The 14378-nt window shown below is 41.0% G+C and overlaps 1 protein-coding gene across 1 annotated transcript in view; it reads left to right on the top strand.

The window, feature by feature from the left end:
* Positions 1-14378, top strand: part of ADAMTS2 (ADAM metallopeptidase with thrombospondin type 1 motif 2) — a gene marked incomplete at its 5' end in the record, with an annotated part of 171886 nt that overhangs the window by 53696 nt on the left and 103812 nt on the right. Inside the window, 1 exon segment of the mRNA XM_079320047.1 lies at positions 8604-8763. Coding sequence (XP_079176173.1) covers positions 8604-8763 — 160 coding nt within the window.

Raw genomic sequence — 14378 nt, 5'->3', positions numbered from 1 at the left:
TTTGTTTGTTTCGTGGTATGTCCAAGCTTTTCTCATCAGCAATTCTTATTCTTTCTGTGCTTTCAGATCTTGGAGAGTTATCATATGCCTTCCTTCGTCTTTGTCACACAGACAAATAGTGCACATTAATTCTTTGATTTAATCCTTCTTAATAAGCCTGTTCCTCCAGGGATTAATTATTTTAGTTTTTGTACTGTATCTTGCACTTTGTTGACATCTTGTACTGGGAGCCTACAGCTGAGTGCAGTATAAAATTGAAAGCTCATCTCTCATTAGGTTTTCATGCTCTCATTTGAAAAACTGCTTTCCAGGTTCATTTCTCCAATACAGGGTTAGAGAAAGAAGGTTAAAGTAAGCCTGGCTATACCATGTGAAAAGAAAAACAAGCCCCAGCTGTAGCAACCTTTTGTTACTTTTGTTTTCCTTCACTCTTGTGGGCATCCTGTTAGAGTAAAGCTGACATTTAGCAGAGAAGGGCCCAATTTCTGATTTCCAAGCCATGAATCCAGACCTGTGGCTGGCTTTGGGTTATGAGCTGTTTCATGGAACAGTATGAAGCGTGTGTGAGATAAGATGCTCTCTCCCAGGTGGGGGTTTTTAGGGTTTTTACCTGCTGGGGGTCTTGCTTTCCCTGTGGTGCAAATGTCAGAGGCTGCAGACCAGGAGCACTGGGTTCTGCCAAAGGGCCCAGCTTCCTAGGAGGGGATTTTGGGGTGAGCTCCCTGACCCTGCCCATGGTGTGGCTGTGTGGGCACTGGGCACTGGGGTGGCACTGGGAGGAGCAGGAATGGGAATGGCAGGGCAGGGCTGGCTCCTGCTGCTCTGCAGTTCACACACTGAAACGAGATGCTGCTGCAGCAGAGCATCTTCCTAAGGGAAGAGTCAGGACTTTTATAAGATACTTTGAAATTACTTTAAATGCTGGGTTTCCACTCAGATGAATTTAATAGATTAAACTTTTTTTTTTTTTTTTTTTTTTTTTTTTTTTTTTTTTTTTTTAATATACAATAAACAATTTTCTGCAGTTTTCTGTGGTCTGGATCTTTTTATCTTGTTTACCATAGCAAAGACCTGGACTCTGTTTCCTACCCATTAATGGATCTGTTCCAGCCCTGCTGCAGACAGTTTTTGGGAGGCTGCAGTGGTGCTTTGCTAAAATGTCTCTGGCCTGTATTATACAGAATATCAGATTAAACTGCTTTAGTATTTATGAATCAATTTATAAATTCTGGCCTTGAGACTTATGAATGTGACACCCGTTGACTTAAGTGGGTGGTGATTTGTGCCTTAAGCAAATATATTTTTGAAAAGAAACTTGTGTAGCAACTGTCCCATTTTGTGAGGGATTGAGCTGAAGAGCTTTCCAGTTGGACTTGTTTTGTTTTCTTGCAGAATGTCAATTAAGTTTATTGCTGAGGGTAGAACGCAGCTATGTGCTTTGTCAAAGTGTCCTCAGAAATGCTTTATTTCAAATGGTTCTGTGTGTCAAAATTGGGAAAGTTAATCTTTTTGGATCTTGCTGTTAGCAAATCCATGGACTTGATATTCATGCTTTTCCTCTCTGCAAGATTAAAGTTGAGAAACTCTGTTTCAGGGCACTGCAATTACTATTCCCTGCTTGCAACAACAGCAATCAAGTTTAGAATCCCCTGAGTCTGCAAGATCTGCCACATTTGTCATTTTCATTCTTAACAGCTATTTAATAACTCACCTCTTTCCCACTTGGAATTCTACATACCTGTGGGCATCAAGCCTAGAGAATTTCCAAAATGTTCTTGCTTATGCATTATTTTAGCTAAAGGAGCTGCTTGTCTCTAAAAAGTGACACAATTGTAACCCTTTCATAGCTGGGCTCCCTGGAGATGAAGTTCCTAGTGGTGGAGGTGGAGATATCCAAAAGGTGGAGCCAACCTGGCAGAGGTGCCAGGCTATTCCCTGCACAGCAGCTGCAGGGAGATCTGCTCTGAATTTGTCTGCTTCAGAGCCTCTTTGGACTTTTGCAGGCTGTGCTCTGCAAGAGGAGTATCTGTGGCAAATGCAGAAAATTCTGGGTTTGTGTATTATCTAAACTCCTTGAAAATGAGCTTTGTCTCTTGGGATACCTGAGGTGCTGCTAGGACAGGGCAGGTTGTGGGGACAGAGGCAGGAGATTTCCTGGAGGGAGTTCTTGGGGCTGTGCCCTGCTCTGCTGCTGGCCCTGGGCAGGCGCTGAGTGACAGAGGTGAGAATTTGGTAATTTTCTTGTAAAGGCAGAGAAGTTGAAAGCAATGTTTTCAGCATTGCTGGCTGGTGAAAGCCAGGCCCTTTGGCCAAGACCCTTGTCTTGAAAGCTGCTGGCATTGCTTTGTGAAATCCCTTTAATTGTGTCTGTATTCTGGATGGTTCTCTGAGAATGAGACACAGGCTGTCTCACTATTGTGCCTCTGAAAAACCACAGAAAACCCTTCTGAGTCTCTAAAATGAATTATACCATAAAACTGCAAGATTTGGGTTCAGATTCCCATCTGCTCTAAACTAATGCAGTTCTCTTAACTTCAGGTTATATTGGCTCAGATTTGTACCCCTGCTGTTATCAATCACACCTGCAATTGTGTAGTGACTAAGCTGGGCTCTGGGGACAAAATTTTATTTTTGGTAGCAGTGGAAGTCTGTAGATGCATGAATGGATGGATACCCATCCTCCCCTGAGCAACAAGGACTGTAGAAAACAGCCTGTCATGAAAGAGCTCTTAGTAGCAATAATTCCTGTATGGTGCTATTCATTAGTAGATCTCAAAGTGCAGTAAAAATGTGACCTTATCCCCATGCAGAGGATAAATGGGGGCCCTAAGGGACACACAGCTTCCATAGAAGGCTCTGCCTCTCAGTGTCTGGCTGTGTAATTCTTACCTGCATCCATAATTGTTTTCCCCCTTAATTATTTCGAGGATATGTGAAAATAACACGACTTCACTGCAAACTTGAAAAATAAGCTGAAAAATACTAACAGAAATAGAAATATGTATGATCAGTTGGAAACTTTCTTCCCCATCCAGTCTGGGCCTGAATAGATCAGTGTAGATTGAGGGCAGCAGCAGCATGCAGCACAGTATGTTCCAAATATTTGCCACAATTCCTTCAGTACCTCCCTTGCCTTGCTGTAAAGGAAGATGAATTTGCAGCACTACACAATTCTTCCTCTGCAATGCTTCAGTAGTTGGAGGCATGTTCTCAAATAATTGAATGCAAATGTAACATAAGAAGGTTTTTTTTTTTTTTTAATTTAATTTAATTTTATTTTATTGTTATCTACATGAATTAAGCTAATGGAAGTAAAAATTCCAAACTCATCTATTCCTGAAACAATGTACTGTGTGGTTGGGAATGAACACATTGCACAAGGGAAAATATTGAGAGATCCCACATGGACAGGGAAGGTCTGTGGCAAATCCATATCTCTGCCCCAGACTTTGTGGGTGAACTTGCACCAGTCACTGGAGCTCCTGGTGCATCAGGTTCATTCCACTGTGATTGAGCAAAGAATATTTCTGTACTTGGCTTTCATAGGGGAAGGACACATCTGTTGTTGCCTGGAAAAAGCATGTCCCTGTGGCTTCAAGACCTACAGAAGGATCATGGAAGTTACATGTGGGATTTGCTTGCAAATTCTCTGCTCTGCTAGTGCCACTTTAGTCAAATGTAGAACAGTTGTGTATTTAGTCAAAAGCACTTTGATATAAACATGGAATAAGACTTTGTCCAATGTCTTGTCCTGAAAATAGAAATATTTTCCCTTTCAAGTCATCTGCAGAGTATTTTTGGCAACTCTATGTTTAAATGCAAATCTTTCTCAGATTCTCTGTGAATTGATTGTTGGGAGAATCCCATATTGCCAGTTCCCATCTGGAGTGTTCACTGGCATTGCAGGGAGTGCAAGCTCATAACCCAGGCACTGAGGGTAAATATCAGATAGTTTGCATGTCACTTTTGTGTCAAGAAAATAGCCTATATTTCACGACTCTATTTAGGATTTGTTCATGCACAAGTATGTAATTTTGCTAGTTACCTCTTTCAGAATCAAAAAAATTAGATCTTTCTCTATTTAAAGAAATGCTATGTCTAAGGGTTTCTGAAACACTATTTTTCTAGGTTACTGATTTAATTAATTAACCAGTTACATGGATTTTTAAAAAATACTAATTTCGTGTTTGTTCGCATTTAATTTTATCTTCCTCTCTGTATTGTGCTCAGAGATTAGGATGTAAATCTGCCTTTATATGGCAATGAGAAACTTTGAAAATCTGTACTAATGAGGAAGAAAAGGAACATTAATTAAAGCTGTGGTTGCAGGATGGGCTGAGGCTCTGGAGTCCTGCAGCAGCCCCTGGATGGGTTTCTTCATTACAGCCCAGAACAAGGAGCTGTGATGTGAATGCAATGAGGAGACAATTAAGTCTCTCACCAAGTGCAGAGCCAGAAAGACATTTAATTATCCACAGGAGCCAACACTCCAACACTTGGAGTTTTCTGTAGATCTAAATATGCCAGGCAGTTTTTCTGTCAAATTAGGCTTCTGAAGAATGTTTTTGGAAATGCAGAAGGGGCTGGGGATGTTGAGATGGGAGAAGAAACCTGCATTGTGTGGGATGGGATTAGTGTCCTTAACCTGGGCAGAAAGCCCATGTGGCTGTGGCCTTTGCCAGTATATGGAGACCCTGTGGTCCTTGGAAGCCTTGGGAGGAGGAATCCAGGGATGCACAGGATCTGTTACCCTCAAAAGAGATTAGGGGAACTCTAGACCCCAACTCCATGTGATCCACAAATGGAGTGATTTGTGGCTTATCAGTGTAATTCATGTCACAATTAGACAGGGCAGTCACTCTCAGTCTTCCTTGTGATTTTTTTTTTTTTTCTGTGTGGTTTTCACTTCTAAATAACTGCCTTGCTAACCTTAGCAGAGGTTTTGATTCTCTGAACTGCCATTTCCTTTTGATTAAGTGTTTTCTGCTCTAGTCTTTAATGCATATTAATGAGTGCCAAGCAGTGCTTGACTTGAGTAATTTGCAGCTGGGATCTAAAAGCCCTTGGAAGGAAGGCCTGGGGATGTCCTGCTTTGGGAAATAGTGGGATATTATAGGCTCTTTGCTACAATTTGGTTCAATTTCAAAGGCAAACACTTTTTGTATTAATTTATATTTTCATTAGTCACAGGACACAATTGCAGCTGCCATCATCAATATTCCCATCTTCAGCTTAGTTTCAGGTTAAAAGTCCCAGAAGAGGAGAGGAAGAGGTAAGAGCTTAGCATTTTTTTCCAGAATTGGACTTCCTTTCCTTGGAGATGCACAATCCTATGCCTGGTTATGGGTTGCACAGTGTATATGTGGCTGCAGGGTGGTAGGGCAGGGTGATCACTGCCAACCCATAATGCCTGGAAGCACAACATTCATGGGATGGGTGGTGATCAGTATAGGATAGAAAAACCCTACAGATAGCAGGTACTTTTAAGCTCTTACTTTGTGTAAATGTTCATGTTCAAAGCATTTGACAAAAAGAAAAAAACAAACCAAATCAGGCCTTGTAATTATCCTGCAAGACTGTTGTTATGCTGGTTCAGAGGTGGAGAAATGGAAGTAAAGAGGTTAAATGTCTTGCTCAAAGCAGTAAGGAAATGTGTGGTGGAGACTTTCAGGAGCCCCACATATTTCTTAATGAATCATTTATAGCTGTGGTTATATTATTAGGCAGATGACTTGAACTGTGGATTGCTGTAGGAACTCTGCCTTGCCATCTAAATGAATTTTCTTCTTAAAGTCTGGAACAGCCATTCTTTCTTATTTTATTTCATTTCATGACAGTATGTTGGCTAAATCAAAGACTGTGTAGGACATGCAATATATGCAAATGTAAAATTATTTTACAGTTCAAACATACATTCTTTCCTAATATTTCTGATCAAAAATAACTGATGGGTTTCTAAAAGAAAGGGAAATTCCAGTGTAGTCCAAGATTAAAATGAGAAAAAGAATATTCAGCCATGCAGGGCCAGGAGTTGGGCTTTGATGGTCCTTGGAGGCCCTTCCAGCTCAGGAGATTCTGTGATTCTGTGTTTGAAGGTAAAATTTCTTCCTTTTTACACCCCTACAGAAGTAGAAGGGATGCTGCCATGGGGGTGTACAAGTGATGCCATGTTCATCCAAGAAGTAGAGTGTACCTGATGTTGTCCTGCTCTTTGGCAGCTTCCAGTGGCACATGAATCTCCCTGCACCAAAAATGGGCAATGATCTGCAGAAAATGTCAGTGTTTGAGCACTGTTTTATGTCTTGGGATCCAGCATTCAAATATCTCATTCTGTTTAGTCTTACAGCCTGTCCCAGGGTGTCACCATCATCCTCTCAGAGAGGAGAATTCGCTCTGACCAACTGTTTCCATTTCCAAAAGGCCACCATACCCTGAAAGCTAAAATTCACCTGTAACAGTTATTCCTCTGTCCAATCAGTTCAACTACTAATTGCAGAAGCTGCTTCTCTGTTAATTTTCTCAGAAGGTCTAAATTCCTCCAAACTCCCATCAGTACTCCCTGCTGTACACAGTGCACAGCAACATTTCCTGAATTATGGTCTACATTCCAAACTAAGGTCTGGCATTAGCTGCTTAGTTAATATTAGGCTGAATGTATCAAAAAATGCATAGGAACATGTGCACAACCAGATGCTTTTTTCATTTGCAAAACCCAAAATCATGTATTTTTCACATGATAGTCAAGCTCTCACTGTATTTCTCCTGGGTGTACATGGCATGTGCATTGTGCCCTGTGCTGTTGAACTTGTAAATGCTTGTTCCTTCTTGATGTTTAGTTGTACATTTATCATAAAAAGATTTCCAAATTTCTCGATGTAATATTTAATATCCAGAAGAAAGGTGTGTGTAATGCAATTAGAATAACGTTAAAAAGAGAGTAACATCAAGCCTGAATTTTTAATGTGTTGCACTTTACAGTAAAAGATCAGTTGCTGTCTCTTTGGGTTCAGCACATATTTTCTTGGTTGTCTTGACTTCCTTGAGCTGCTGAGCTGGTCTCACCTTTTCTGTGTCTGATGTAGAATCTAAATTAGTTAAGAAGAAACAGGACATGACTTCAAATTAAGTTTCCTCTATATAGGCAGGATGGCATCAGCTTAAATTGCTTTGATATAATTTTGCTTCTTTAATTCTTCCTCTTCAATCTGTTTTTGTATACATTATATATACGAAGTCTGGGACTGAAAATCTTGCCTAATGTAAGTTAAGACATGACAAATGAACCTGACATTTTTCCAAGGAGGGAACCAGTGAACATACTGTATTTATAGCAGTAGGAATGTAGTTTGCTGCTTGTAGGAGAAAAATATGTGCTGCATGAGAACTTTAGTGCTGGAATATGATAAGTGTGTTTAGATGTACTTGTTTCAAGTGAGGATACTGGGTTCAAAGGAGCCAAACTGGCTCCCCTGGAAGCTTAAGGTAAGGCTTCACTGAGCAGGGGATTTGGGCTCCCAGAAGCTCAGATAGCAGGATGGAGAGTGTCACAGTGCAAGTTTGAAACTGCAGTGTCTCCAGGATCATCTCTGGGCACAGTGGGGAAGAATGTGATGAAGGATCTTCTGCAGGTTGGATCTGGAACAATTTAATTTGTGTTAATAGTAAGACTTTGTCTGCAGGCTGAGAGTTCAGTAGCTGGAGTTCTCAGACATAGATGTGCAAACATGCAGAAAAAATTGATTCAAGCCAACCATCTCTGCAAGTAGCTCTTGGCTGCTGTGACCTCCTGCAGTTGGGCAGGACTGCAAGAGGAGACAAGCCCAGGTGATCCAGGTGCCCAAGTTGTTTCACTTGCATAAAAATGATGAAAATTCCTTCTCTTTTTTAAAGTTTTCAGTCTTTATGAGGGTTTCTCCTGAACACAATGAGAATTGCTTGGATGATGTTCCTTTGAGGTGCTTTGTAGAAGTGCATATTTTCATACCAGGGTATCTGGTCCAGTCTGAATAAGTTGTTTGTTTTTTTTTTAACTGGCACTCAAACTAGTTGTGGCTAATTCTTGAAAGATTATTTTGTTGGCTGAGCTCTTGGTGTCACAAGGGAAATAATCACAAAGCTTAGCAGCCTGAATGTAGGATGCAGTATTTTTCTATCTTCCTTCTGAACAGAAAGGCTGATTCTACAACTTTTGACTGTTGAACTGCACATCAGAACCAGCTTATGGCATTGATCTGATTAGCAGAAATAGTTAACACTGGAGTGGTCTGGGCCTGATGGATAGCTAAGGTCATAGTAACTTTCACTGTAGCTGTTTTTTAATGGAGAGGGTGATTTCCTAGACAGATTCTTAGACCTGTACTTGGCTTGTGTGGCTCAAGGAGAAGTCCTTTTGGTTCAGAGTTGTGCCTTTTGCCCTTTCTTGTCAAGCTGGGAAAACGATGCTTTGTTTTGCTCTAATAAAGAATTCACCTGGTTTCCTCCCTGCATCCTGATTGCTCTCCAGAGAGCACTGAAGTGTGCTTAAGCATATTGTAGCTGTTTGCTTGCAGCTCCTGCTGTATGTGCAGTAATGCAAAGTGCTCCATCTCTGCCCTGTGCTGCAGGCTGGCATGATCCGCACGGACAAGGACGAGTTCTTCATCGAGCCCCTGGAGAAGGGGGCGCAGGAGGAGGAGGAGGGAGGAGGCAGAACACACGTGGTGTACCGCAGAGCAGCTGCCAGCAAGCTGCTTCCTATGGACAACGGGGATGCTGTCTACACAGGTAAGGCAGGCTGTGGGACAAAGTGTGCCTGGAGCCAGGCAGCCAATGTCAGCTGCTACCCTGGGCTTTTCTGTCCTTCAGAGTGGAAATGTGCTCTCCCCCCAAGGAGGGAAAAACAGGGAAGGAGTTGAACACTTTGTATGGGCTAAGCAAATATCACAGCAGCCAGAGCCATCTCTGGGATGGTGGCACTGTCTTTGCCTTGAAGAGTTTCCTTCAAGAGTTTCTTTCCCTTGCTGGCTCTTGATATGGCCAAGATAAAGCTGTGTGTCCCCCCGAGCCCTGGGTCAGAGGGGAAGGGGATGGTGGGTGACACAGACACAGAGGGACAGGTGGCAGTGCTGGCTCTGCAAAGGCTGTATTGGAAAGATGCAACCAGAACACTCTCATGAGTTTCACTGGGCTGCATTAGTCCCAAAAGGAAAATAGTGGTATCTCCAGTATGACCACAAACTGTCTTGATTTATTTATCTGCTGCCAAGTGTGAAATATAATGTACTAAGTATGTGATAGACAGTGATGGAATAGCAAGAATTAAACATAAACACCCATTCTCTGTAGTGTTTTCTGTTTCTCTGATAACTGCTTGGTTATTGCACCTTTTTTTCTGAATAAATAGGGGATGCAAATCTGCTAAGTGGATGTTTTGACAGCTGATGTTAACACTGAAATTAACTGGGTCATTTGAGTGGAAACAACAAAATAGCTACATTTTTGTTCCAAATGTGTGTACCAAACTGCAGAGTTATTTGTCTGGTATTATCTTATTTCAGTATAATGGGGTTTCAAGTATAGGAAGGAACAGGGAGCCACAGGGATGAGGCACTGGAATTAGGGCCACGTGAACAATATCAACTTCTCACTGTTCAGGCTGGAACAAGGATTAGAAAGAAAGCAAGCAATAGCATTCAACCAACATTTTTTTCTGCACTTTGGAAATGACCTGTGAGCTTTGTGACTGACACAATGCTTTGCTGAGTTCTTCTTGTTGCCTTTGTACTCACTGTGGAGGAGATCTGGGTAATGCAGGAGTCTGAGTGCCACAATCCCAGAAGGATTGGATGCTGGGTATGGTGGAAGTTGCTCTGTTAGTAAATGTTTATAAAATTACTGCATGTTGGAAAACACCAGCCACTGCCTGTGTTTCCTCTTGAACAAAAGAGACTTGATGTTGTTCACACCTTATGGCAGTGTTTTTGGTTTCGGGTGGTAAATATTCCTCAGGAGTAGGAGTCTGGAACACAGGAAAACACAAACTGCAAATCAGCTCCAGTTACTGGCACCTGGTACCTGCTGGAGCAGGCTGTGACAGCAGTGGCTGAGATGAGCCTGTACCTGGCAGCAAAGCCACACGCCGTGTCTGATGCCACCAGACTTGGTGTCTGTCACCTCACCTGTGCCAGAGCTGGAGTTAGTAAACTGTGGCAAAAAGGCACAAAGTAATCACAGCCACCAGCCAGCACTGTGGGATTGAAAAGCAAAGGGAGGCTGAACTCATGCAGGCTGGGCTGAGAAGTAGCAGTGACCTTGTCTGGTACAGCAGGTGTTGGAGACAGGTAGGAATAATTGTGATATTTTGAATTTTTAAACTAAGGAAAAAATGCTAAGGGTAGTAATCTTCTCTTCTACCCTATCACCTTTTCATTTGTGAACTTGATTAGTTTTTACTCTGAAAAAAAAACCCTCACTGTTACCAAAAATCAGTAAAAAATAAAAACTGTAAAGGGTGGTTTTTTTCCATGAAATTGTCTTTGCCTTTAACAAAAAAAGTGAACAACCACTCGAAAATGGTTTGTTCTCTACTTTTTATTAAATCTGGCTTCCTACCTCTGATTGCTCTAGGCAAAAGGCATGGACAGGATGTGCTTTCAGAAATTGTGATTTTTTTTCCCACCTGATCTTTTTCCAGAATGCATTGAGTTTTGGTTAACAAACTCCAAAATATTTAGTGATTGGGCATTGATAAGCACACTTTGCTGTGTGTTTTAATAATGCTCTAAATTGATTGATGGGCTGAGTTAGGAAATACTTAGTAGGGCACTTTCAGCATGCTGTATCTATTAAAAAAAATAAAAATAAGGTTAACCAAGAGCACTCGCCCTCTTTCCAACATCCCTGGAGACAACTGTGTTGTTGCCAAATCCCATAAATTTACATGTGATGAATTGTTACAGTTGGACTATTTTTAAAGGTCCAGCCTCCAGGAATCTTATGAATATGTGATTATTTTTTTTCCCTAGGTGAGCTTTTGGTTCTTTCAACTCTTGATAAAAATTTGTAGTTTCTGGCTGTGTAAATATTTTTAGGTGATGCATGACAAACAAAGTTTATGTATTCCATAATTTTTAAAACAGCATCTTTTAAAATCCCATGATATGTTAATTTAATCCCATGATTTGGGAGGGGATTGTGAGTCATGATTTTTGAATGTTCTGGTTTGGATAGATAGATAAAAATTCCTTATAAATATTCCCTATCTTTGGCAATCTTTTCACGAGAAGTAGGACAAGCTGTTCTCGGCGAAACAGGAGGTGAAGGAGTTGAAAACTCCATGAACTTGGAGTTCAGAGGGTCAGACACCATCTCAAGGTCTTGGGTGTGCAGAGGGCAGTGGCCACGCTGCACCTCACAAGGCACAAGGGTTTGGGATTTATTATTATTAAATCCTTTTGGAGGGTGGTTTGTGGAAGAACTCAATACCCCAAGTCAGTGTGCATCCCCCACAGGCACCGTTATCTTTATTTTACATTATTACAAGAAAAATGGAGATTCCATCTGTCTAAAAATTGTGAACAAACAAACCCCACATCCTCCTAAGCCCTGCAGAGATCAAGGTGTGCATCTTGTGTTATGGAGGCTCTGCTGACGTGCTGGGTTTGGAAAAGTGGAATGTGCTGGGAGAGATCTGCCCTGCCCGGATTCCAGACTGTGCCAGATCTGCTTCTGCATTTACGTAAAACGTTATCAGAAGATTGGGAAATGTAACTACTTGTTTTGGCAACCTGACTCATTTGTTTTGACTGGTGTGGGATTATCTGGGGTTTGGGAGAATTGCAGAGTATAGGGTGTAATATTTCTGCCTGGTCTTTCCCCCTCAAACAATGCTATTTGTTAATGTACTGGAAAAAGCTTGAGCATCATATTTTAGGCAAGCAAGAATTTTCAGAAGAGTAGTAGTGTGAAAGTCTGTGTGAGCTCACTACAAATTAAGCTAATTGTTTCAGAAAGAGAAGTATTTTCATGTAGTGGCTGAAATATTGCAGGTGTGACGAGAATAAATCCTATTTTCTCTGGCAACTGCTTTTAGTGCTTGCATACATATAATAATTTATCTTCCTCTAGATAAAAATAAGCAGCATGTTGAACATATTTTAATATTTTCAGTTGAATTCCTTCTTATAAACATGAGAAATGTTCCTTGATAGCAGTAAAGCTACCTACATAATTGAAATGGAATTAAATAGATAAGGTAGAGTGGGTTGTTTTTTTTTCTTGAAACTGCTGGATTTTTGCTAAACATTCTTTGGATGTTAACCGAGGAGATGGTAAGTATTTAATTAATGGTTATAATGAGGCCTGGAAAGCTAGCTTGATTTTTGCCTCTGAAGGCAATCTGATTATTGTATGCTTTACATTTCTCCAGCTAAATTACTATATCTGTTATGTTGATCAGCTGAGAGCAAAAGATTATACTAAAACTTCCTTAAGGTTTGCCTTTTCTCTAAAAATTGTTGTTTAAGTACTGTGCTCTGAGTTTTATTGTATCACTTGATTGATGAGAAACAGAAACTCAGCTTTAGTGACAGTTTTATTTACTGTGTAGATGAAAGATGACCTTAGCCAAGAACAGTTTATTACTGATGAAGACAGTAAGGTAACTCCCCAAATGTGCTGAAACCAGAAAGATGTTGTTTCTGTAAGTGCCAGTTAATTCCCTTGGAATGGCCAAACAGAGTCTGACACAAGTCCCATCATGAATAGCTCTGGGCTGGCAGGGTAGACAAACCCACAGCCTCTGCTGGAGACTTGGGACTCCTTCCCTTGGCAATACTTGGATTGCTGGAGGTCAGACCTGCAGAGGGGTCATGCCTTGGTGCTGAGTGATGTGATCATTTAATGTGACCTTGTGATGTTCTTCCTGCGACACACCCCATAATGTTTTTATTACTTTTTTTTTTTGAAAAATTTTCCACTTTTTTTTTTTTTTTTTTTTTTTTGACATAGAAGAGTTCTAACATACCCCTGGCCATAAGTATATGCCAGCCAGATAAAAAGAGAGAAATAATTTGTTGCTCTACTCAGTAGTGGTAGCCAGGTTCTTTCTGACAGACCCAAACCTCATCAAGGCAGAGCTGGTCCTCATTTCTCTCACTGGCTTCTCCTGGCCCTCCACAGTGCAAAAGGACATTTGACATTCAGGAACCCTGAAAAGTCAGGGGCCAAGTCAGCAGGAGAGAAATCCACATAAATTTAAGATGAAACAATCTCACTTAAGAAGTTTTTTGAAAAGATGAAAGTTAAAAATATGATAAAGTTGTAACAACTCAGTTGCCAGAGCTTTGCAGGTTTTGGAGATGATATTTCAGAGGAAGACTCCTCCATCATAGTCCATCAAACTGTCAATGCCATTGATTTACTAATGTATTTAAATTACTCTTTAGAAACCAACGTGCATCTGGTGTGTGTGTTTCTGGATTGCCTGAAATGGCTCAGATTGGCCAGTTGCCATTTTAATTTACACAAACTTTCCTGGTTACCTTTGCAAGGGAACAGTTTCTTCAGGAAACTGAAGTTTCCCCAAATCCAATCAATATTTCCTCTCAGCCTGCACTCTTGCTGATTAATTACTGCTCCTTTATTTTGCAGTCAGTAAGACTCTGATGACAATATTTTTTGTCTCCTTCCTACATCATCTGTGCATGATAAATACATCTGTCTTTCTCTCCTGTCTTGGGTTTTCTCTGAATTCCACATTACAGATTCATGGGGATTTCTGGGAAGAGGAAGATTGATAATTCAGTTGCAAGTCAGCTTTTGATTCAGAAGCAAGGTTATGCACTCATGGGAAGAACAAGTCTCCAGAGAAAGTGGTTTTAGGCCATGGGATGTCACCCTTTCCAGTATCTGCATCACCACTGATGAGGCAGTTCTTTGCCAGCACAGACAAATGAGATCCTTCCACTAATTTTGGGGAAAACCCTAAAGGTTTCTACTTTTACAGTAGTGCAGTAAATCATGTGAATAATCTTCACCTGAAGGCTAATGAGCAATGCTCTTAAATGTACCTGATGGGAAATGCAAGGAACAGCCTATTGTCTACACAGCTGATGGAGTTTTCTGCTGTGAACTTCCTCAGTGGGTGGCCTTAGCTGGGCCATGGAATGGTGTCAGGTGAAAAGTCAGCCCAGTGTTTCTGGGGTAGACAGTTTAATTTTGCCTGGAAATAAAATTATTACAAAACGAATTTAATTTCTTTTTTCTTACTATCAGTAATTTTGCTTGTTTTTTTCGATGGGGATGCGCTCATGTAGCTAATGATGCGTGGTGAGGCATATGCATATCAGAACCACAGCAAAGCTGTGTGGGCTACCTTTGCAGTGTGCTTTTCTGAATTT

The sequence above is a fragment of the Erithacus rubecula genome, assembly GCF_903797595.1.
Source record: "Erithacus rubecula genome assembly, chromosome: 16".
Lineage (NCBI taxonomy): Eukaryota > Metazoa > Chordata > Aves > Passeriformes > Muscicapidae > Erithacus > Erithacus rubecula.
The sequence above is the reverse complement of the archived record's forward strand: the minus strand, read 5'-3'. Positions and strand labels throughout refer to the sequence as shown.